This window comes from Leptosomus discolor, chromosome 2, assembly GCF_034619465.1.
Source record: "Leptosomus discolor isolate bLepDis1 chromosome 2, bLepDis1.hap2, whole genome shotgun sequence".
NCBI classification, from domain to species: Eukaryota; Metazoa; Chordata; class Aves; order Leptosomiformes; family Leptosomidae; genus Leptosomus; species Leptosomus discolor.
This window is the reverse complement of record NC_141392.1, coordinates 41,444,466-41,470,707: the sequence shown is the minus strand read 5'-3', so window position 1 is coordinate 41,470,707 and position 26,242 is coordinate 41,444,466. Positions and strand designations below refer to the sequence as shown.

At 38.9% G+C, this 26,242-nt stretch overlaps 1 protein-coding gene across 9 annotated transcripts in view; it reads right to left on the bottom strand.

The window, feature by feature from the left end:
• The window catches only part of RGS7 (regulator of G protein signaling 7), a 263,975-nt gene that overhangs the window by 11,796 nt on the left and 225,937 nt on the right, over positions 1–26,242 (bottom strand). For 4 of the 9 annotated variants that reach the window (XM_086460952.1, XM_086460955.1, XM_086460956.1 and 1 more), the window contains 3 exons: positions 20,910–21,096; positions 17,482–17,571; positions 15,278–15,352 (listed from right to left, as the gene is read on the bottom strand). In XM_086460952.1, coding sequence (XP_086317078.1) covers positions 15,278–15,352; positions 17,482–17,571; positions 20,910–21,096 — 352 coding nt within the window. Of the gene's footprint in view, positions 1–5,997; positions 6,157–15,277; positions 15,353–16,165; positions 16,220–17,481; positions 17,572–20,909; positions 21,097–26,242 lie in introns of those variants that run through there. The other 5 variants (XM_086460951.1, XM_086460954.1, XM_086460957.1 and 2 more) reach the window with 4 other exon arrangements.

Sequence of the window (26,242 nt, the reverse complement as noted above, 5' to 3'; positions counted from 1 at the left end):
TGGGGCTGCAGTGGCTGGAGAACGAGTGGAGAGCTGGTGGGAGCAGGGTGAGAAAGGGGAAAGACAGGCATCCAGCGGCAGGATGGTCCCCTGAGATCAAGCCACAGTCAGAGGCACGTTCTGCATCTGCATCAGCCCCAGCCCTAGCGCTAGCCTGCCTTTCCTTTAATACTTTCTCCTTTTTTTCTTGTAATTTCTTTCAATACCAAGAAAGATAAAACAGAGGAGGTAACTGTAAAGAGCATTAGTGGGCATCATAGGAACATGCAGGAGGGATTAATGGAGTGAGGATTAGAGGAACAAAGGAAAAGAACCATAAAAGATGGAGAATCCTAAAAAAGGTGTTACTGAGAGGGAGGGGGAGAGAAGAAAGGGAGTCTAAAAGAAAAGACGAGTCATATAAAGAACAGTGCATCAGAAGAGATGAACTCAAAAAAGGTCATAGATTTCAGGTTACAAAATCCTCTCAGCAAAAAGGTAGAAAAGGAAGATACACTAAACATGCCATTGCCACACATCTATAAAAAGGAAAGGGGGAAAGGAATAAAAAAGATGGATAGAAAAGTTACATGAATATTGAAATGCCTTGTTTATGTGATACACATGCAGAAGCAGTTGCAAGGTTAAGAAGAAGGGTGGTAAATAGTATCTCTTTCGAAAGCTGACATCTGTGATGAATCTAATGAGATATTTGAAAAGCTAGCCAAAACAAAAAAAAAAAAAAGCCGATGAAGGTGAATGCAGCAGAATATATTTCGGGAGCAAAGAAAAAGTACAATAAAAATTGTGCAAATGCCACTAACAAGGTAACATTTACAATTGTGTCTTAATATTGTTTGATATTTACTGTCCATGTCCGCGCTTGTAAATAAGGACTATCACCTAGCATTTGAGCAGGTTCTCAGAGTTTATTGTCATGGCAATTTCTCTTAACGGTTTATACATACAGATCCTTTATGGCAAATAGTGGTAGTGGTACTCACTCTCATTCACGTGTTTGTGTAAAAGAATCAGGCCAGCAGATTCCTCATTCTCATCGACACATAAAGATACCCACAGGTAAAAGGACTACAAGTATTTCACAGATTAGAATCAAAAGAAGAAAAGTGACCTTGGGAAAAGAGAAAGATGGTCTGAAAAATGAGGATGCTACTCAATGGACGACTAAAGATGCCTCACTGATCCGAGAAGAGTCATCTACACACAAAGGGGAACATTCACCTACATTTTACTGCAAAGGATCTGGGCATCACTGTGCCACATAAGCCGGCACAATTCAGTAGTGGCCATCTACTGCAAAAAGGGCAAGCCCCATAGTTGTGTGTATAGACAGAAGCACAATAGTAATCCTCTGTCCTCCTCCTGTAAAACCTGTGTGGGAGACCTGCAGCCTGCTCTGGGCAAGAAAGAAAGCAAGCCTCCAAGAAAGCCGTAACACCCCCCAGCCCAGAGAAGAGCAATGAAGTCACTCAACACTTCAGAAAACACCAGTAAGAAAAACAAAGGAGGCTGTAATGTTGCAGTGGCCATTTATGTATTGGAGCAAAAAGGTAGGAAACATTTTATTATAGTGATTGTAGTAGCCTGGCCAAAAATAAAGGGATAAATTGAAGCAGAGAAGATTTAGTTTAGATATTATGAAAAAAACTTCATAGTGGCAGACGTAATGACTGTGTGAAGAGACTCTGCAGCCCTCAAGCCAATGTCTGTACAAATGAACCCAATTTATTTGCACACATCACTTGAGGACTCCACAATCTGGAACAGCATGAGGTGCGGGAGCCCAGCCTCTCTTGCTCTCCACCTCTGATACTGGGACTTCAGCCTACCTTCAGCTCACAGGAGATAACAGCATTAGTCTCTTTGGCAGAGTCAGATCAAAAGGCAGATTGGTATGATTCACATCCACTTAGTAACTTGCTTAAATGAATTGTGGATACAGAATATGTTCAAAGAAATTGTTGGTAATTTCCCTTGAACATCTTGGGATTAAACCCATATTTTATATAGAACCCCATAGCTATTAACTTTCTTTTAGCAAAATTCTTGTGTTTCATGCACCTGAGTTAATAAGTCCAGTGTTAGTTCTATGCACAACATCACTAGCTAGACGGGATATTAAAAATATGATAATTTAAAAATCTAAATTCACAGCTCTTAATCACTTGGCATAAAGATAAATAATTGGAATAGACACAAATAGATCATTGGTCATTCCCAGTTCCTCATTCTAGCTAATGAAAACAACCTTACCTCACTTTAGTTGCCTGCTTTGGCTTTTTTTTTTTTTTTTTTTTTTTTTTTTTTTTAAATAAATAAACATCCTAAATGCATTCCTATAGGTCTTGTTTTCTGGAACCAGTTTTTGCCCTCCTATTTGTTATTTCTTAGGGGACTATTTGGCATTTATGTCTCATGTTTTCAAACAATATTAGGGGTGCAATTTGAAAAAAACAGTTCTGGATATTTGCTATTAATTGCTTTCTAGCTGAAAAAATGTCATTGTGGAGTTTTAAAGGGCCAGGTACAGTTGATCTTTTCTGATTTTTTGGGGGGTTTTAATTCCAACTCTGCACAGCCATGGCCAACAGGCTGGCAATCCAGCAGCTACATTCAGCCTCTCTTGCTCTTAATTAGTCAGTTCCCCAGTTCCCCTCTCTTGTCCATTCTGTTCTGGTTGCCACAATTAATTCCCATTTCTTACTCCTGTATTCACCTTCAGTTCATTAATTTTTGGCCAGTCTCCACTACTGTTTCAGCTCAGCATTTTGCAATTTCTCCTGCCACTGTTTAAGGCCTTTTTCTTCCCTCTTCAATTTTTAACCGCACCTTATAGAACAATGGGTGAATATTTTGCTGTTGTCAGGTAGATGCCAGGGAAGCTCACATCTCTCCCACCAGCCATTTTCCTTTCCAGGCTGGTCTGAGAGCACAAAACCATCTCCAGGATGCAGCAGCACTAGAAAACTCTTCTTTCCCCTGTAGGTTTAAGAGCTGTTTTATGCACAAGGGTGCATGAAGAAAGAGACTGTCTGATGAACCCCAACTCTCAGATGCAAGTTCCCAGCTCCAAGTGGTTATTTTCATTAATATTACAATTAATATCCCCCAACAGAGGGGTGTTTTTTTCAGCTTCCTGGGCAGAGCCAGGAGGCACTGATTGATGGCTCTTGCCCAGGAGACAAGAAACATGGTACCTTCAGATTTGGTTTATCTCTCGGTCCTTTTTTCCTCAGCAGACTCATGGCCTCACTGAAATTCTTAATGGGTATATCATTGTGTAACCAAAGTCATACTTCAGCTGTTTGGTGGTTGTACAAACATGCTTCAATCTGAGTTAATTCTTGGAAGTGGAAAAATAAATTTGGAAACAAACATTTAGCTTTTCTCTGTGGGGAAGTAAAAGGAAGTCTGTACCTACTTGGAGTTTCCAGTCCCAGTACTGTATCACTGGCAGATGATGGTGATCAGGTGAAGGATCAAAAGATTGCAGACAAACCCTTTAAAAATCAACTGCTTGGGCCAGTTTTGCTTGGGCCAAATTCACTCCTGTGTAACAGTGGAGTTGCATCACTTGAAACTAAGCTCAAATGAAACCTTAATACAGCCCCCTGACTACTTTGAAATCCTTACTAGTAATGCATATTTTTATTTACAGCCATTGTGTAAAATCCTGTGCAAATACAGGGAAAGACATCCATTCAGTAGAGACTTCATATTTATTGAAAGGAAAGAACTAAAGTACAAAATGGGTTCAGGAATACACATGCTCCACATCTTTTCATCGGCCAGTTGATGTTGCAAACTGATTTGGAAAAAAAGTAATATTTCTTAGTGTAAAGTTGCATGAAATAGCTAATGCATGAATTTGAAACACTAGTTATTTGAAGGGAGTGATTCTTCAAAGCAGACACTGGTATCTAATTAGTTAACTCCTAAGGCAAAGCAGGCAATATACCCGCTGATGCAATTGGTGGCAGCAGGAGTTTGGAAATAAGTATCTCTGTTTGGCACTGAGAAGTGGAACAGAGCTCAAATTTCTGTGGATTGCCTGGTCTCGAGTTCATGCCTCAGAGCTCACATTTCTGTGGTAAAGGAAAATTAAATCTCAGAGTTTAAGATCTGGGGTTCAATGTGGCTATTTATTAAAATTCATCTGGCCTCCCTAGACTGTGAATATTTTGAGTTGACCTAGATGGAGCTGTTGATAAAATTAAGCTCTCATAGGGTATTTCCAGTGTTTTCTGAAAAAAGCTTTGTAGAATTGTGCTAACAAAAACTGAGACACTTTAAAGCAGTGGTTATCATCCTAGCTAGAAGCCAGAAACACAGTGGCCTGTGAAAACAAAGAACAAACAAAAATCCCAAACCTCCAGAAACCCAAACTGAGCAAAACCTGAGGAACAGCCAGTCATGGTGATTTATAATGTGTTTTGTCCTGAGTTTATTCAGACTGCCTCTTTAGAGATACTGCAGTCAGGGCTGTGGCTGCACCAGGCTACTGACAGAGCCAGTGGGGAAGTGAGTGCTCCCTGCAGAAGGCAGCTCAGCTCCCTTCTGCCCACAGCCGCTCTGTACAGGAGCCTTCTGTCTAGTGGCAACAACTCTGATAGGTATGTATCCGTTGTTAAATGAGAAGACTCTAGCATTAATGTATTCAAATTTATTGTTTGATTGTGTCTACGACTGTCCCACTTTGTGTGTGTGTGTGTGTGAGGGTGTGCATTTTTAGGTTTGGTAGGCCCTTTGAAACAAGATTCCTGTTTCTCAATATCAAACAAAAGTCAGTATGACAGATGGTACTAGAGTTGGCTGTCCTGAGTCTGTTCTGTGCATTGCTAAAAAGGCTTGTTTGTCCTATGCACCCTACGATGCCCTGGAGGTATCAGCATTTTGTCATTTTACTTAGTTCCCATCATCGCTTTTCTACTCAAAGATTCTGCCTACTAGCCTTATGTCATCTCTGTCAGTCAAAAGTGCTGTTTCTTAGGCCTAGCAGAGATTTCTGCTTCCAGCTCAGTTTAGCTTCAGAAGCTCCATATCTGCTGTCTCATGGGCAACATCTACATTCTCTCATAAACCTGTCAATAGGTCTCTGTGTGAGTAACCTCAGCAGCAGACACACAACAGTACACCTGAATAGAGCCCTGGAATTAAAATGACACCCTCCTACTACTACCAAACTACCCAAGGTTTGCACTACAGACAGGATACTTGGCACTCCCAAACCACTGCCTTTTCAGCTTAAAATGTTGCATTGTATCACAAGCGATGGTGAGGAGAAAGAAATGCTGTCCTTCCTATTTAGCAAGTATACACTTGTGTTCTCAGCCAGCTTAGTTCATGCCCATGCCTAAGGAAATGCAGTTCAGTGGATCCAGTCTTGGGTAGCAACTGAATTGCTGGGCAGGCCGCACTATTATGGACCGGATCTAGCTTAAAGAAAGGTTTGCTTATGTGATGATGAGCAAGCTGGAAAGGTCTCTGCTGCTAGCTTGATAAAAAGAAAATAAGAAGTAAATGATTATCAATAAAGTGTCTTTGATTAGGTGTCACTGAGAGAAAGAAAATGCCATTTCATGTCACTTTTTAGAAAGCACAAGGTGTGTAACTTTTGGGGATGATTTTGCTCTTGACTAATCTTCAGATTTGATATTAAAATCTCAAACTTCCCAAAGGAAAGAGATTCTGCATCTTTTAATGAAAGATAAAACAACAATATAAACATACACAAATTTACAGAGAAAGGATCAACTTTAATACATCTGGAGTAAAAGGTGTTCTTTTTTAAATATGGTATAAAAATAAATGCAAGAAACATTAACAGAGAATATACAGACAACAGACAAAGACACAGGCTTTCTTTCTCAATGTGAATACATCAGTGAAATGAAACCTTCTGTGCTAATTTATTGTGCAATAAATGTGATGCCATATGTATATTTATTAATATATGCATTTTTTACATTTCTTCCAGTTTTTGATTGACGTATTTTTTTAATAAACTGTGCCTAGCAGAAGCTTTTTTTTCACTGTACTTGAGCTTGCAGAAAATAAAAAGACACAGATCCAGCTTGATATGAAGGAGGAAGTGAGCAGACAGTTTTCGAAATGGAGGCATCGAAAGGCTAGAGAGTCCCTCGGAGTCTGTAATGCCTTAGTATACACAAAAGAAAACAAGTCAGGTCCTTGCTCATGCAACATCTTGTTCTACTGTCCTCTGAGTCAGGCAATCAGTGAGCTACAAAGTATGTATAATGATTTGAGTCTGCTTCCATGCTACAAGGTGATCCTTTTAGTAGGACTGCACTAGACTGGTTAACCTCTTTGATGTGAGCGATTTCCCCTGAGGAAAAGATAAAAACAAAAAAAACAAAAACAGAAAACAGAGGCATGATCACTGCAAACCTGTTCATCAGCAACCACTTAGTGTTGCCACATCACTGTCAAATGACTAGGGGCACCAACTGGAGTCTGTCAAATCTTAAACCACAGGAAGCCCTTACACTTAAACACCTGCACTGCCGGGAAGCCAGATTGTTTCACAGAATAAGCCAGCAAATTTAAACGCCATTTTTGAATGCAATTGGGTTTGGCTGATGAGAAACTAATGCTGAGGTTTTTGCTGTCCATCATACCCAGAACTTGAAGAAGGCTACTACAAGTGAGAGTGCCTTGTGCTACAAAGGTGAATGTGCAAACTGTGGTAGCTCTGTCACAGAAGACAAAAAGCTACTTTAAAGTTAAGGTGAGAAAGTAAGAGGCAGATTGCATGTAGGCAGGAAAGCAGCTTTGTCATGAACGCAGCTATCTGTTTGCTGAGACCGTTTTTACTATTTATAAGGAACATTGGTCAGGTATATTACATGTGATGTGTTTGGATTTCCATATTGTTATTTTCCTCATCGTTCCTTCTGTTGCAAGGATGCAGTTTCAGTTTTTTAACAAGTTCCTTTAATAAGGTGTAATGACCGTCCCACAAGATTTAGGTCTACAGTGTGAAGAGGGTGGTGTACGGTATGTCAGCATGGTGTATTTTGGGCAGATTTGAGCTTTATGTGAGCCAGATGAAAGCCATGAAACCACATAACAGGAATTAGCTCTCCTAAGGCCACACAAAAGGGCCATCCTACCATGGCTCTGATCCAACAGAGACAGAGCTGGCACGGCAAGCTTACATCACTCCTCAAAATACCACAGGCATACCCTGATAATGTAACACAAACAGGTAGTAAAACATTAAATAGAGTGGCTCTGTCTAACTCTCCAGTTAGATATTTAATACTTACATTTATTGTATTGTTCATTTTAAGTGCACAACTTAGAAAAATCGAACTGATTTCAAGGAGACTATAGTAAGAAATAGTGTAAATATGGAGAGATGCTACATTTTCTGCAGTAAATGGTAAATGAACCTATTCTGCCATATCAATGAGTTGTTAAGTCATCTGGTGTATTGCAACTCAGTGGAATTAACAATATCTATTGTCATTATCAAATTTATGCTTACAGGGATCTGCAAGTTGGTTTTGAATATTTGCTCAAATGCAATATATCACAGTGGGTCTTCACAAAAGGAGGAACAATTATTTTATTCTTTGTGCTCTGAAATACAAGTTGAAGAAATTAGGATGAATATTTCCCCTACAATATAATTTTGAAGGGAACTCATGATCTGCAGTGTTGGGTTAGACCGCTCATCCATCAGGTTCACCACACTACCTGGCAGTATTAATACTCACTTCTTCGAAAGACGGAAAGTGTCCTTCTGGGCACACTCTCTTCCCTATGTCTAGCTTTAATTCTGTCACTTTCTACCTGCATTAAATTCACAGCTTCTTGACACTTGTTAAGCCTTAAATTATGTTTTCCTCTAATGTAACAGATAAGCTGTTATAGTAAGACATCTTTTCTTTTTAAATAGTCAAAAAGTTTCAACAGCTGAGTGGCACTGGAATACAAATTAAAACAGCAAGTGTTTCATTAGGCAATTCAGGATTGTTAGTCTTGGACATAATCTCAGAAAATAATGAGCATATGCTTATCTTTAGCTTTCATTAAATTATTTGTGCTTAATTTTACAGGTCTACAGGTGTAGCTACTTTCTGTAAATACATATGAGTTCCCTTTAGTAGTGAACTGCATAAACCAGTTAATTAAAATAATTAAACCAGGAGTTCTCTATCAGTTATTAAAACAATTTGCTCAGTACCACATTAGAAAGCTGTACAATCTCTTGTTGTGGGGTAAAATCTGTGAAATTATTTTTTATTCATATCTGCCACAATTGATTATTTAAGAGTTGTAAATTCGCTGGAGTTTTTAGATGAACCATGACTGAATTCTAGTATCTCAGGAATTAATTGTATTTTCACATAAACTAGGAAGTTTTGACCTAAAAGCAGGCCAAAACCTAGTTGTTTGTTAGCTAATCTGATATAATCTTACTCTACATATTATTTGAATTTTCCCCTATAGGGACAGTGAGCTGTCATGACAATTTTTTTTCTTTATTCTACATCACTTGCTCCCTGGATATTGCTGATCTTTGGTTACTTTTTCTCCTAAGCCCTACAGTGATCAGGATTTCCCTGGACGGCCCTCTCTTCCATCTCCCCTCCCTGCCTCAGCGAATATTACACTTCCCATAGATATGAAGTCTCCACCTGAACAACAACAATGTATGCTCTTTTTCTAGGTATTAGTAGTTCTAATTTATATTATAGTTGGAAAAATGACAGCTTAGAAGATACACTCTCCTTAAGAGATCTTCCATGTTTATTCTGAATCATACTTAGTTCCCTGATTGGGAACATAAGCTTTTAATAAACAGAATCCATAGCAGCCCCAGATAGAGAATCATCCCACCTTCTTATTCAGACCTGCAGGGATTTGTTATTTTCCAGTTTACAGAATATTTCCTACAAACACTCTTCCAGAGTATACTTTTACTTTAGCTCTGTGTGGTAGGCTTTCATACTCATCACTTCTAGGAGATTTTCAGATTTACTGAATTTAGACTGATATAGGGATCATCCCTTGTGGGTCATAATTTAAGAGCTAAGCCTAGCTATTTCTTTCAGATATGACATTAATAGCATTTCCATAAGTCAAGTTTTGATTTGGGAAACTATATCTAACAGACCAGTTTTGAAAGGTGTAGCATATGAGTCATCACACATAGGAAAATGTTTCCTGTGCTAATGAGATTAAAGAACAATTGGAAAAAAAGTCGGAAGAAGCAGTGACTGTACTGGTGCACTTTGGACATATGAATTGAAACTATTTAAAAATTTTACTAATAATTCACAAGCCAAAAAGAAACCTCATGCACATAACGTGACAAGGGAATCAGAGTATGAGGAGGCAGGACAGCAGCTGGAGTGAATAAGTACATCTAAGAATATGAAATCAATTTGCCTCAGTGTTCAGTCCCTACCTTAGTGTATTAACTGCTTAATATAGACTTGGCCTTCCAACTGTACTTTTAGAGAATTTAGGGGGAAAATTACAAACCCATGTGCAGATATATGAGCTGTTAAATACAAATGTGCTGACTGACCTATTTATGCAGCCTGACACTAACACCTCAAATAATCCAGCAAACAAATCAGCAGCAACCTCAGCACATATGTGGCTTATAAGAAATCAATATTAAATTTATATAGGGGCTGGAGCTGAAATGCACAGTAGAGGAAGATCAAGTGTTTCCCTTTTAGAAGATTAATTCTCTTCCTTTCTGCTGAGCAACCTCAATGGCTCCTTTTTCATGTTTCTTTACTGCCAGCACAGATGCTACTCCCCAGGACTGATACTGGTAGAACTAGAAATGAGAATTCCACACATCTGATGGGTTGTAACAGAGAAACAGTGTGAACCCTGCTGTGAGCAAAATGAGATGTAGAGTGAGAACCGACCCTCCTTGCTCTCACCGTTCCCCATCTGCTCATGTGCGACACACCTGCAGCACGCTGGCAGCTCGGCCAGCATCGGCAGGGGAAAGCTCCCAAGCAACGTTGGAGTGCACCACACACAGAGCGAGTATATAAACAGCCCCTGACAGGGGCACATCTGGAGAGGCACAGGAGCAGAAATAGTCCCTTTCCAAGCTTAGGCAGCCTTTGCTCCTCTAGCACAAGGGAGTTGCTTTAGCACTGCCCAGGGGGTCAGGATTCTGCTTTGATTTCCACAGCAACACAGGATGCTGCTCTCAGCCACTCCTGCAGGTGTTATTTGTCTTTCAGACATGTGAGGAAGGGCAGGAGGTTAGCATTTATTGAGTTTGAGGCACGAGTTATCAGCACAGCTGCAGCACTAAGCAGTTGCATGTGCAGGAAAATCCTTCTGCCTGTTGCGGGGACTTGCAGTCCTCTGCTCATTGCTCATTAGGGCTGTACTGTTTCCTGGAGCAGTCCATAGACAGGAGGCAGCAGCTGAGCGACTGACTGTGTTCGTATTTTGGCTCATTCCAAATTGAGTGACACTCCTGATTTCCTTCTCCTTTCACACTAATCTTTAAATTTACTGATGAGCTGCTCTTATTTGTGATTAACCTACAAACTCTTGCCAGATGGAGTAGTTCGAACTTGAATATCCGTCTGAAGTGTGGGGTAACACATAGGATTTTCCAAGACACCAATGCACTAGACGAATATTTTTAGGATGTTTGTCCTAGGCCTGACCCCTCAGGTTTCTATACCTCTCTGCAGTTCTCATTCCTGTAAGTAGCTTAAGACTCAGGTAAAAGTTTGTCAGCTGGGAAATGCTAGACACTAGCCTAATACTTGAATGGTACGCACTAGCTCCTCACTTAGATGAACCTGGCTGTGCAAGTGCTAATTCTCAGCTCTTCTCTTCCAGCACAGAGCGCAGCAGTTTAGCTCCAGTCACTGCAGAACACAACAAGGAGGCCAGTCCTCACTGGCATGTCCTACAGATGCTCTTTTTTATTTTCCTCATTAGCCTGGGCATCATTCTTAAAAACCCTCTAAAAACTAGATTTTTTGGACCTATTACTAGTCAAAACTAAAAATTACAATTATTTCATTAGTTCTTTTTAGTCAAACAACAAAAAGGCGTCTCTTTCCTAAAATAGAAAAAGACATAATTTCTACAAACACTTTTTTTTATTATTGTTTTGTATTTGTCAGATAAGAAGCTTTGTGATTTTTTTTTTTTTTTCTGACTAGCTATTTTTTGATTTAAGTTTTAGGAATAACCTGTAAGTAAATTCAAAAGTCTAATTAGGATTTCTTCCATGACTGTACATTGAACATGAGATCCCACAGCTGATAACTGCATTGAAGTTCATTCACGATGCTATGCTCAAGAAAAATATAGCCCTTGGCAGATTTCAGGGCCAGATGGACCTTTGGTCTGGCACAGTGGGGCCTCGTGTAAATAAGTTTTACCTGTTCATATACAGAAATTTCTTTATTAACAGATTAAATTGATATATTGTCTGCCTTGTTTCTCAATAAAGGGACAGATTTCAACATGCCAAGAGATTACAGTGGTTTAAGAATCTAGAAAAGTCTATCCCCCACTGAGAAGAACTGAGGAAGCTATTTCTTGAGCTTTAATTTCCATCTCTAGACCATAATTTTCTGTGTCACGTTAAGTGTCATTGGACTGAGACTCTGTGAAAATGTGCTGTGTTCAATGGCCTTCGCATTTCACATCTCATGCATGAAATGGTCTAATGTTACTGGTTTGGAGGGGGGAAATGTCAAAGGATGCTGGCCATAAAGTTCTTCCAGCTAAGTGGGAGAAGGCAGCTGGACAGGGTGTGGGTAATGTAAGATATAATGGGATTAAACTCAGAGTTATTGAGTGGGGTCTTGTTAATGATGTTATGAGTGAATATAATTATCATCTGATGGCTGTCTAGTTTAATATATGAACTGAGTTTAGTCTGTTTTGTACTGGCTATATTTCCATAAAACATCACAAACTTGCAACAAGCATATTGTTTTGCCTTGTCTATAATTGGGCAGGAATAGATGAAACTCTAAAACTGACGGTGGTGTCTGAAGCCATGACACCAACACGTGATGATGGAATACCTCCCTCTAGGCATCTCTGAGGAGGGAGACCGCACCTTCTTGGCTGCTAACTTGGTTCCTGGTGAGACAAGAACATTTGCATGGGGTGGAAATGATATTCGCCCGCTCCTCTTGGTTCCAGGCTTCCAGACTGGTGATCGCAGCTAAGCACCAGGCCAGCGCTCGCAAAGGTGTCCTGCTCAGACTACCAGTCTGGCACTGTCACAAAGCCCACATGTACATAAGAAATTAAAGACAAAAGTTTTCCTTAAAGGACCTCTTTGTTCGCATCAACATTATCAGTGCATATTCACCTGTAATGTAGATGTTAGTACTTGAGGTAGAGAAAGTTTCCCGATTTCTTTTTTTATTTTTTTTTTCAATATGGATTTTTTTCCCCATGTGAATTCCTGAAAATAATTTCCATTTTAAATGACACAGAAACAGCTGATTTCCCTCTCTCTACTACTGCAGGAAGCTATGAGATTCTCCTGCTCCCTGACTTACACCTTTAGCTTTCCTACTCGCTTCCTTGGAGAGCTGCAGGTGACCAGACCTTAATTATTCCCAAAGAGAAACCTGAGGAGGGGCTGAGCTGCCCAGGGGGGAGCACAGAGTACACTGTCACTGCTCCCCATGCCTCTGAGTAAGAGCTCTGACATTTGTCGTTGCTGGTGTTACTCCAAGGCAATGCACTTGTCCAATGGCATCATTCTCGTAGTGCTCAAGTGTATGTGCTCTATATTTTCACGCAATACCTGTGAGCGTGAATAACCGAGGCAAACCAAGCACAGCTGTGCTTACTACTCAGAGGCAAACTATAAAGTGTTCGGTAATCAATATTACATATAGAAAATGCTAGTTTGCTATTATTTTATCTATATTGTACGTGAAAGCAGACCTTTTTCTAATATTATTCATATTGTCTGTTGTGGACTCCCAACGGCACTAGCAATTTTGCACTGTAAAATCTACAGAGCAAGCTACATAGCCAATGTTTTTAAGCTGAGCATTTAGAGCTTTCATAAAGTGCACCAGTTTACTGAAAATTTTCTTGAAAGAAAACTCTCCAGTGTCAAAGAAATGCAAGCTGAGCTTAGGGACTTTTTGTGTATATAGCACATTTATTTTTTTTCCCCATCAGACTAGAGTAACGACTCATTATATTAGGTTATTTCCACAATTCAAGGAATAGTACAGAAGGACTTCCCTTACAAGGTTTCTAAACTTCCTAGTTTAACAAATGCTTTCTGTAGCAAGTATAACCCACTTTTGATTATGACTGATCAGGAGCCTCTTACAGCCTCTGTCTTAATGAATCAGGTTATGAATTACAAGGTCGTCTGCTCAGGTTCAGTCCCTAGACGCAGCCAAGGTTAGTGGGTTTTTTAAAACACTTCAAATGGAACAAACTGAGATCTAATTTAGTTCAATACAAACCCACTTTGATATGTAAGAAGAAAAGCAGTGAGAAGTAGTCTAAATTTTCTAAACCATCAGAGAAGAAGGAAAACTGTAATTTTCATCTTACTAAATCGTTCAGAGATGACAGCATTTATCCAGGCTGTAGAAGATCTCTTTCACCTCTATTTTCTGTATTAATCAGAAGAACAGATCTACACTCAGTCCCTTACTTCACAGTTGAACAAGTTAATCAGTACACTGTAGGATATTCTGAGAAATGTTTCCCTCATCCCTGCTGATTGGAACCACTGTACCAAGGTAGATAATGACATATTATAAGATCATCATAACTGAGAACAAGAACAGAAGAACAAGGATGCCTGTTGGCAAGGGGTCCTGGGGCAGTGTGTGATGTGAATTCAGTCGTCTTGGAGAAAAGGTTTGCACTTGAGAATCCTGACATTCTGGATTAATTTGCAAGCCTCGGAGCTGCTGATGTAATAGAGAATATAGATCTAACAGTGACAGGTTTTACTTTCATACCTGACCCGACTTGACAGACTCCACCCGGATTCACAGGTAGTAGTTTGAGGAAAAGCAAAACCACAGTTTTTATTTTATAGCTTGCTTCTCGAAAAAAGAATTATCCTCTTCTACTGAAGAAGTACTAATGCTTAACATCCAGAAAGCCTTGTTCCCATTTCTAGCTCACAGCTATTTTATTGGGCCTGCCTTGCATCCTGCTATTCTGGTACTTCTGCCCTGAGATTAGCACGATGAAAATTGGGCATGCCTGCGGGGCATAATGCTCCAGTGTTTGTGCACAGAACTGCTGGTTTATCAGTAACGCTGTCCTGAGAGGGATTATCGGAAAGTCATCTTAGTGCCTCCCAGGCTGTCTTCACTTTTTCCCGTTTTTGCGGTGTATTCTCCTCACATCTGTCTGCAGTTTGCTATTGCTCTCCTTATGTCCACCTGCTTACACACTCTTTCCATAATCAGTTCCTGGTCTGTGGGCTACTTAAACTCCAATGAATAAACGTAGCTATTGCAGCTTGCCAGGCACTGTGACTGGGAAAATAGCCTGGCTCTCAGAGTTCCCAGAGGCACTACCTACTCTCTACACTCTCTTTTATTAACATAGATTCTTTTATTAATATGGAACTTCCTATGGAATTAGCATGTAATTATCATGTATAATATTATCATGTACAATGTTGTTTTATAGATCAACCTACTTAGACAACACACAAATCACACTGCAACATGCTATGGCAACACCACCATGCAAAATATAGGGGTTTTTGTTTCAAACATTGGGATAGTTTCCTTTGTGGCTGTTTATTTACTTTTTTTCTGTCCTTTACTGACTTTGTCCCATTGAATCCAAATTTCTTCCTGATTACAGTGGATTCAAAGCATATTACAGGAAGCCTTTACCTATAAGAAAGTAGTTAAAGAATTACAGTTTTGTTTTAACATGGGAGGTAATCCCACAACCTCACAAAACTTTGTTCTTTCACTGCATTTGTTTCTTTTTTTGATTACTACAAAGTATATATATATTTTAAATACTTTGAAGAAATACTCTTGAGCCTCATTATATGGGAGGCAGTTTCAGAGAACTACTTTTCCTTCCCTAGAAACTAAAAAACAAAAACCATGATCTTTGCTGAAAGCTCTCATATTTTTCATTTCAATGCACACAGCTCCACTAACCAGGTCACAGAAAAAGCCACGGACGCACACACACACAGCAGCGTCACCTGCACAATTCAACAGACAATGCAGACAAACTTGAGTATAATCCAAGATCTTTCTACCTCTTTTCATAACAGGTTAGTGCTCGCCCTCAGTGTTGGTGTACAGTTTTTATGGCATGGGAAAATAGGGATGTTTCTGCCCTACAAAAATAAATGCGTTGAATGCTTTAGTTTGAACTTACACAATATTAAAAAGAAAAAAATCCAAAGAAACTGGATAAGTAAAAAGAATCCCACATATCAGGAAATCAGTGGATCTTTCAGCAGGTGGCAAGAGAATGTCCACAGCAAATTTACCAGCCTTCATTGTTTACCTTCATGAAATAGCTTTTGAAAATTATACATATATTAAAAAAATAATCTGTTCTTGTAGTCCATTATCAAAACAAAAGCCCAATCAAACCCTTGCACATCATCAGCATGAATTCTTTGGTCCTGAAGAAGCTGTGATAGACATTAAGGAAGATGGGGAAATTATTATTGTTTATTTTTCCCTGTGTCCAATTAAAAAAAAAAAATGGGGCAAACTCTCTTTTAGTAAATTAAAAAGGAGACGGGACGGAAATCCAATGTATTCAAACTGTGTTGGATTTAGTATTTTGGGAGGCACCAGAAAAAGGAACAACATCAAGCAAATTTTTGCAGATTCTTTACTACAATTAAAAAAAAAAAAAAAAGTGAATAATTTCATGCTTCCTAATGCAAAAAGCATGGCTCCCAAAGCTCCATTCCTCCGTGTGTGACTATTGAGGTCAGTGGGAAAGGGACCAGGGAGGAGGGGTTGTAATGAAAGCACATTATAAAGCTGTCATTCCTAGGAAAATTCACAAACTGTGATGAATACACTTTTAACTGTTAGATTAGAAAAGCAAAAAGGGAAAGTAGGGATCAGTGAGGGGGAGGGGAGAAGGATGTCCCATCAGGTTTACTAGTCTTCCGAGGCAACAAACTTACCACATTGCGTGTGAATTTCTCAAAAGATGTTCGACGATCCAGAGTGTTTTCCAACTTAAATTTAAAATAATAAAAAAAACCAAAGAAACAAAAAGAAAAAGGAGGGGAAAAACAAAAGCAAGAAAAAATGGAGTAGAAAAGAAGGGCTGATGAAACAATGGACTGCAAAACAAAGTTTGTATAAATCAGGAAGCAAACACGGATATGATGCTGTAATGGGACTCTGCAAAACAGAGGATGGGCAAAGCAGAGATAGTGTTTGACAAAAATAATTTTTCATGGGGATTAAACTGGTTTGATTCAAAAGAAAAATCGAAAATAAAAAGAAATAATGAAGTGCACATCTTGTGTTAATGAACTGACATTCACAAACTTAAGGACTTCACACGGACAGTTGTAGCTTTCTGGTATTTTCAACATCTCTCTATATTGGATCTTCAGAAATCAATGTTTGAACAAAAAACAAAATCACACAGTACTTTCATATAATTTTAGGTTGTCATTATAAACGATAGAATGCTACGGTGTTAATAACCACCTTGTTCCAGTAACGATCAGGGCCCTGATTTTGCAAGGCACAGGGCTCCCAGCTGATTCTAGGAGATTACTATTTAGAGCCCACTAATAAAATTGTTTATCATTATATAAATCTGCATTGCACAAGCTGCTCCGCATACTCTGGGCTGTGTCTATTCAGAACTCATTCCATAATCTGGACTTTTCTGGGAAAATATTACATACCAAGACATGAACGTCTGTTTGCCGAAGTGTGACATGATCAGTCTTTCAAGTCAGACACCTAACCTACTCAAAACTACTCATGTAGTAATAGGCAAAGAGAGAGAATTAAGAAGCCCCTGTATTTATAGTTGAAATTAGAAGTTACTCATATGATAAGATTGTTTCTAAACACATTCTGTAGCTTTTATAGGTGGAATAAAGAGAACAACAATTATTACATAAGCAGACTTGCAAACATGAAAGACTATTCTTCTGGGATTTTATTTCATTTTTTTAATGTATTGTAAAGCACTTTGCAATTTAAGGTGCTTCATAACAGAGAAAACAGTACAATATGGGATGTAAAAATAAAAATAAGTTTTGCTAGATTAGCTTATTGAAACATGCCCGCATGCAGGATATATACACATATATGTATATTGAACTCCTGTGTGTATGTGACCCTCCAAACACGCCAAGCTGGTCACCTACCAGATATCCAGTTGCACTGGCACAGGGGAGAGAAGACTGAGTATTGTTGCAAACATAACCACCGCTTTGCACAGTGGCAAGACAAAGGCAAGATGGACCAATACCTTTTTCTTGGCCTGTAGCAGCTCCTGGTAGGCACTGGATCGTATAAAACGAGGATAAGAATCACTTTTCATCAGTTTGTAAATGTGCTCCTGAAAGGAAAAGAAGGCACTGTTACTCCCCTAAAAGAACACATATGTAAAATAGGAGGCAGTCAATGCGTTTTAGTTGTGGAACATGTACCAGCTAGCACTATTTTGAATAGGAAGTCTCATGGGATATCAGGTTGAAGTTCTGAAGCTAAGGCTGAAATGCTCTCTATTCTTAAAGCAGAAATGCCACCTATTTGTTATGGATAAAGAACACAACACACCCTTCTTTAATTCATAGTCCCTTTTTCCACTACAGAATTATTTTTCTAACAATTTACAATTGAATCCTAGCTTAAGGCCAGTTTCAAACCCCCCTTACATTAGTCAGTTTAGCTAAGTGACTAAATCAGGAGCTGTGGATCCTTCCTCATCACATTTTCTGAATTAGTTTCTGGAGATGCTTTTCTGACTTCATAGGCTGGGAAAAGGTACTATATTTCTAGTTCAGCACCACAAATAAGTGCTGAAGTTAGGGAAGATATCCCCCAGCTACTCTCGAAAACATCCTTTGACAGATGTTTAGTCTGCTATCCAGCTGACTATACAAAAAGGAAGATACATATGCAAATTGAAAAACAGTTCCATGCTAATCTAATTTCCAAGATATTTATTCTTCAGAGGCATATGAAAATTTGGAAACCCTTATCCAGAAAACAAACGACACAGGCAATTTATAGAGCTTTTATTTTTGGAGCATTCTCATTTCTGTAAAATATTAAAAACTAAAAATTGATGATATAGGACTCTATCATTCTAGTTCTAGTTATAATCTTAGGAAAGAGATCTACAGAAAATGCAATTGGAAAAGAAAACACTCTCCAAAAGAATATTTTTTAAAAATCCACTGAATTTTGTTAGCTATTTTTGGTTTATTTTTTACTCAAACCCTACCTTTTGCTATAGGAAACTTGTAGCACAGCAATCAGGAAACAGCAAATAAACTGTAAAGTAAATATTGTTTCTCAGCTTGGTACTGCATAAAATTAGTGTATAGAAAAAAAAAAAAAACCCAACAAATCACTTTGCTTGAAAATTATGGCAAGGCATAATTAAAGCTAGCTTTTAATTCTTGTCATATTAGAAACTCTAGAAATTATTGTAAGTGCCTTTCATTGTAGTTCTTGCACTAAGCAGAGAAACTCTGGTGTATATTCAGAATTTAGGGTGGTTCATTTGGGGAGTTTTTATTCCACTCAGTATCTATGAAAGCAGCCAATGCAGTCAACAGAGAGCAGAAAGGACTCTGCTCCCGTTGTACATGTCAATGGTCATGGGCATCAAAATGTTATTTCTATGCAAAAAACAACCCTGTAAAAGCAAGAACAAATTAGGCTGTATTAGTATTGTTAATGTACACATTAGTCAGGTATTGAGGCTGGATGTTATTTAGCACAATTGGTCTATTTTTACTTATATATCACTCTCATTTGACATGGAGTTCTGTGGTGCCACCTTTCAAGACCAGAAATGCTTTTCAAAATATTTTTAACCACAATTAAATGACCTGCTGACTACCAGAATGGCTTATAAGTGGTCTCTTTCCCAACTGGCAGACCATAAAGAGCCTGTAGCAGAGGCAGAGAGAGCCTGTTGCAGAGGCAGAGCCCTACTCCTGACAAAACCCTGCCACTTCAGGTGGGGCAATCTGTAAAGTCAGAACACAGCCCCCTTTTCCCAGAGAAATGGAGGCTTCCAGGTTTAAGTTGTGTGCTGAACTGGATCAAATAAGCAGAGGTCTGACAGGAGAAAAAGTTCTGCTTACATAAAGACTGAATACGTCTTTCGTAAATGAAGGGGGGTGGGGAGGAGAGAAGAGAGATGTGGAAGTAAAATGGTGTTGAAATTTTACACCTATTTTTTTTAAAAAAAAGGATACTGGCAAGGAGTTTAATTGTCCTTTAGTCCTTTAGTGACTCAACTGCAAAGACATATTTTTTAAAAACCTTTAGTCTTGCTAGATTATTTGTGTAACTTATGTCTTTGCTATAAGCTGCTCCTAAATCTCCAGGGGGTCAGCAGACACAAGCAAAAACTGTGTGTTTGGCTTAATGTACAGTACTTCAAAACAGTACTTATGATAATGCATTTAATGTAAACTTTATTGTTGCATCATAGGTTGCTATTCTCATAATATCAAAATGAAAAGGTGGTAGAATTTTTCCCCCTCCTATTTAGGGCAGAGGAACTTTCCCAAAAAGAAGAAAGCCCTGATTCAATTCCCTTCTCTCCTTTGTGGGACTTGCAGCAGCATCTCCTGACTCCCAAGATGATGACCTAATAATCAAGCTGTAGGAAATTCTGCCGGGATACGATCTAATCTCTCCTTTTGACACCATTTCACTTTACATTAATAATTAAATTTTCATCACGGGGCTGCTGATGAAAAAGAGAGGATGGTACTGGTTCTGCTATTTTTACTATGAATCCAATTCTTTTGTATTGTTTTTCTCAGAAGCATCTGCAAAGATGACATACTAAGTCACATGAAGTGTCGCATTTAATACAGAAGTACTTGTTTTTTTCTTCTGAGGAAAGCCGAGATTTGTATTTTACCACTTTGGTTTTTTAACTTTTACCACTTCGGGTTTTTAACTTTTACTTCCAATCTCAAAACTAAAAGTGTTTTCACAAATCTAGATCTGGATGAAAGTATCTTTTGATGATGGTATTCAAATTGTGACTAAATCAGACTCCCAAATCCCCAATAAGACATTTACAGACTGTTCTTTACTGCGTAACCCTGATTATTGAAGAGCAGACCTTTAGGATCTCTGCCCAGTATTTTGTAGGTAGTAGTTTAATAAGGTATAGAATAAAAAACATCTGTGAAATATGATACTCCTGCACAAGCTGTTACAAAATGTTATTTCTCACATGGGTCATACTCTTTCCATGATGGGAACCTGTGAATCCTGTCAGGGATAACAATACTTTTGGACATGCATTGAGAGAATAGACATTGAGTCTGTATCAAGGGAAGTCTTTCATAGACAGATCTTGAGAACTAGAAATCAATGAGGGGGGGGAGATTTTCTTTTAATGTAACTGAATAAAAAAATTAAGAAAACAGGAACATGAAAATATAAGTTTCACTACACTACATGCTTTGCTCTATTTGAAGTCCACTTGAAGACTCTGTACCAGGCACAGAAGTTTCATGAAGAGCTTCAGTAGTTCATAGGCCTCATGAAAGAATGTTACCCAATTGCATTGCCAAAATGTCATCTTAGGAAACAGAGCATTACCATTTAATTCCCAAATAGATCTTATTTTTTGTATATAGATTTCACTAGCCAGTATTATATTTCAAATGTCCCTAAACGGGATTGCAAACTGACCTGAGCATCTTCAAATGTGTATCTTCCAGGGTCCTTCACATTCTGCGTGGTTTTGTCATAACTTTTTGAATCTAGATTGATAGCGCTGGGTGCACCTGGAGCAAGAAATTCTTGCCAGATTTCTTGGACACGAGCAGGAACTTCACGGATAGGCCTCTTCTTCAGGTCTTCCACTGCTAACCAGAACCTATGGCACAATATAGCATCTTGACTTCCAATTCAGTAAAATCATTAATGAAGTGCTTACATTCTTCTTTCTCTTAAAAAAAATTGAGCAACTGAAGTTTTCACCTAAAACATGCAAAATAGGAAAAATCTGTGATTTTATATTAAGATCAGCTTTCTGATATACTGTCTCAGGCAATCATTCCACCTTAAGAAGCAATTATGACAAACGTCTTCATGAGACAGGTGGGAAATCCTTCATTAGTTATGGATGGGTCAGGAAGGTTTCCATTTAACTGGAATTAAACTGAGATTTCATTTCACCTGAACCACGAGGGCTTATATATCACTTATAAACCTATTGCTTTTTGACATTCCTTCAAAATCTAATAAGAACTTACGTTCTTGCTACCTACATGACTCTTTCTGAGCCCTGCTAAACTATAAACTGTGTAACTGTAATTTTGTTACTATTACTCCAAAAATCATGTATAAACTGGAAAAGCATTTGTTTTGCTCGCTATGATTTGATTTCTTTCTTCAGCATGGCATTTCTGTGCATATTTCTACTAGAATGTTGAATGTTCTCTCTTCTTTTCTGCTTCTGAGCAAACCAACATTGAGCAGCCACATACAATGCAGGCCAGTTCATTGTATCCTTCTCACTCATTCTGGAGCAGGATCACTAAAAAGGTCTTGAGCACTTTGTGATTACAGCTAGCTAGTTATAAGCTTTGATAATCACTTTTCATTTGCTATAATGATTGCTTTATCATTATTTCTTCTATGGGTGTTCAGGCTCTCTCACTGCACAATGTAATTCTAAATTTAACTAGGATCCCATGCTTAGACATGGTGAAGACCATTTAGTTCTCCCCCTCCTGAGAGCTCAGCTGAAGTTCGACTCTGTTAAATATGCAATACTTACCATTGCAACTTTTCATTATTGTTTTGACACAGCTGATCCTATGAAACAGATAAGCTGAACCTTGAAGTGAGTTAACTGTGAAATAAGTTGGATTTTACAAGGCTGACAAATAATTTGGGTGCATCTTTAAAATGTGGTTCCAGCCTGCTTACACTGTGAGATCAAACTGAGTTCTGTTAGCTTAGTTAAACAAGGATGGGATAGGGGAGAGGAGCAGTGGAACTGTACTCAGATTCCCCAAGAAAGCAAAATGATACCACCCTCAATCCAAATTCTAATATAGTTATTGCAACAGCTTTTGGGAGAGGACAGTAAAGCATAGCAAAGAAAACCTTACAGTATTCCTCCTGTAAGACATTCTTCACTTGAGATGGTTTACCTTCCAGGAAGCAGTTAGTCCTTCATAGTCCTGTTTTGAAACTCTTTCGTAGCACAGGTGGAAGGAGCCCGTGCTTATCACTCACAAGTCATTATGGTCAGCTTCACTCCACTGAGGTGACTATTTTAGGTATTTCTACATCCTTCAATTTCCATATTATCTAAGCACAATCTTTCTGTCTATTGATACCTTAAGATTCTCCAAGAGACAGAGAAGTAATATTGTCCCAGTTTTGCAAATATATTAATAATGGAATAATGTACAGTGGTTTCTCCAAGGTCACAAAGGGAGTCTGTGCCTACAGAAGAACTTCAGTTTCAAAAATCCTGAGTAGCACCACTTATCTCTATGAACGGCAATGTGAATTGAAGATAGATCTGCATAGAGCCTCGGGACCTATCCTGAGAATCTGATGGCAACGCAGTGCGAATAGAGTCCTCATAACTCAAGTTTAAAAATTGCACAGCTCACAAACTCTAATTCAGTTCACTCTGTCAAATTTGGGCAACCTACTTTGGTTTCCTTAAGCTGCTTTTGATATTTGCATTTAAAAGTGTATATCCTGCAGTACTAATCCCTTCAAATGCATCTTCTGGGACTGACTGATTATTCATGTGTATCAAAGTCAGGTAAGGAACAGAAAAATGAAAGGGAAGGATGTTCTTTGTAAACACACATTTTCTATCACCCTGCAGACATCCTGAGGATGTAGCTCAAGCTGCCACATTCTTGTTTCTTCCATTATATCACTGCCAATACTTCTGGAAGTCACCACAAACATGCCTTAGGATGTTATTTTCTTTTGCAAGTAAACTGTTTCCATATAGTAGGTTATACTCAATTACAGGGAAATAGATGGGAGATAAATTTAACTTCTTTGAAGAAACATTCAGCTTTCAGCATAGAATAGGCAGGTTGTATAGACACATCCTTACAGGCTGAACACCGTCTCTTTGACAGATTAATTTTATTTTACCCTTCTAACATTGGCATTTAAAAACCTTATTGAAAATGTTAGGTTCTAAATATAGAAACCTCTCTAAAAGTGGGAAGAATATGCTGAATTTTGTGAAATGTTATGTCTAGGGTCCTTACTTCAGAGTCAACACACATTTTGACATTTGAATATACTTCCTGATCCTTCAAGATCTTACTGCCTTGCTCCCACAGAGTTAAAGTCAAATATGCAAAGTTAGGGAATGCCAAAAATAAGGCTGCCAACTCTTGCATTTTCAAAAATAACTTTTCTGAATATCCCATGGCAACCAATATCACAGATGAAATTGAAATGGAGTCTGCAAGACCGCAGCACAGGGCATCAAATCAAAAAAGCTCTCTGTCCCCTTTTATAGCTCTCTGCCTCATGAACTGTGACCAGAGCAAGGGAATTCTCCTGTAGGGAACAGCAGCAGTGTTCCACAGTAAATATGTGCAATGGTAGATGAGAGGAGAGGGGGAACACAACTGCATTTTCTGGACAGTGATGTACACAGACTTAGTGTTACTTCATGGAATGAACTAGAGCTCAGTCACCCTTGGATGAAACTCTACCTCCTGTTGGTGGAGGTTTGCTTTTGCCATGGAGAACATCTCAAGAAGATGCTTGGTACTGTTTGAACAGAGACCTGAGTAGCTGGGCGTAAACCTCACTGCTGTCTTCTGCCCCAGCATCTGGGCTGCCACACACCGGGTCACACACCAGGCATACAGCTGAGTGAGAGCGTATAGCATATGATAGTCGTACATCCAGCCACATGACATAGTAAGACACATGTTGCAAGACATCTGGGGATTACGTCCTCCAGCTGGATTATTTTCAAAGTGAGGGTGGCCTTGCCAGATAAATAGCACAGCTGCAACATGGCTTCTGTCCCATTAACTGACCTAAATGTCAGATGCAGCCATCAGCAGATCCCAGATCAAGCTAATCAGTTAAATTTAGCACATAGGAACACAGAGTGAGAGAAAGGCTGCAGTGATTCTCCACAAAATGTGTGAGGTTTAGGTACTGTGGAGACAGTGAAGTGGGAATTATGCAGGCTTTGCACCCAGTGTATGTATCACAACAGGCCAGAGGACAGACCTTTCAGCATTTTCAGCAAAAGCAAGCAAAAACCTTAATAAACTCCATGAGGAAAATCAAACATTTTTCTAGGGGCAGGAAAGACTACCCTCTGATTCCTAGAGTCCACCTTCTTGCCAAGTATGACTTCAAGCTTCAAGACACAGTTGTGCTGAAGCTCTTCAAGTAAATGACAGAGAAAACCATTAAATCTTGCAATCAGTTCATTCCTTCTCATCTGATCTGCAGAAATGGCAACATTGCTGGGTCTATAAGCTTGAGTCTGAATGAGAAATAAAGCACAGGCGATTTCATCCTTGAGGATTAAATTTTGGTCGTTATTAGCACCAAAACCAGGGTCTCATAAGAAACAGTGTAAAGGACAAACATCACCAGTGCCCATACTGTGTGTGAAAGTGTCATTACCAGCACTTCTCTTCAGACCTGCAGGACAGACATTGAGGACAATTAATCTTCATACATTGTAACCTGAAGAACTCTTTGCTCCACTATCAGTGAAGACAGAAATGTCTTGCATTTAAAGTCATCAAAAGTGGCAATCAGTATTAAAAAACAAACAAAAAAAAAGTGAAACAGGCTGGATTCAAAAGGAAATTTAACCTCTTGTACCATTCTCCTTTTTCTTCAGTAAAACCACTTTGTGGTGTTATTGAAAGAATAACCAGAACCACTGAAGTAAGTTAAACATAAAATTAAGCACTATGGCTGAAAGAGCTCGCAGGCAACACTGCAAATTTTTAGTAGTGTATATGTGGGGTTTTATTTTTTTTTTTTCTACAGGACATAATTGAACCTCTATCTCCAGTACAGAATATTTCTACAACTTAAATGCATGAGTCCAAAATGAAAGCTTCACTAAATCTCAGCTTGCAGGACGACGGTCAGAGAAAATTTATCGAGAGAAAATATCTAAATCTAGCTAACTCCTCTGTCCCTCTCTTCTTTTTCTGGACAGCCAGAACTCAAAGCCCCTTTTCCTATTTGCTATCACATTATGGAAGCTAACAAATGGGGATCAAAAGAAGGGGCAAAGGGTCCAGCAGGTTTTTCTTTTGTGCATCACAGCAGACGTCCTGTCATCACTCTTCATTTACTAATCCAGAAGGCTTTTGCAGAGTTTGTACTGCCTTGGGAGGTCACACCTACTGCAATACTACATAATGACTTGGACAGGCTTTCAGGCTGGCAGGCCTGAAATCATTTAGATCTCTACAGGCTGCAATTCCTACAAAACCACCACTTGGGAGCAAACATACAGTCAGCATATGAATATTAACTTTCCAAAGAATTCTGCAGCACTATAGACAAAGGAAGGATATGGAGAGGAATGGGGATTTTCTGCAGGGCTGAAAGAAATTAGGTCTCCAGGTGCCACATTGCAGTAAGATTCATTTCACTATCTCACTCTGTTTGAAAAGTCCTTTTTATGTGCTCGGACAGCCTTGTGACCAAGCTCAGCAGTACTGGATCATGCTCAAATTTCAGTCTTGTGAATTTTAAACAATGGTCACCATTTTTCTAACAGGCAGTGGGAATTTTATAAATCTATTATCCAAATTATATGTTACTTTAGCTATTTGTTCTGTGTAGTGAGCAGCATGCAAAGCGATCCCTCCAAAAAATCTGTATGGTAACAAGAGATTACAGTCATAGCCTGCCTTGGGAGAATGCAGAATCCAAGCTGGGTGTTAGCAATCTGCAATCACCTGTAATGAAGCTACCGCACTGACAGAACTGCTTAGAGAGTTTCATTCCTTTGCTATGCTTTACAACACCCC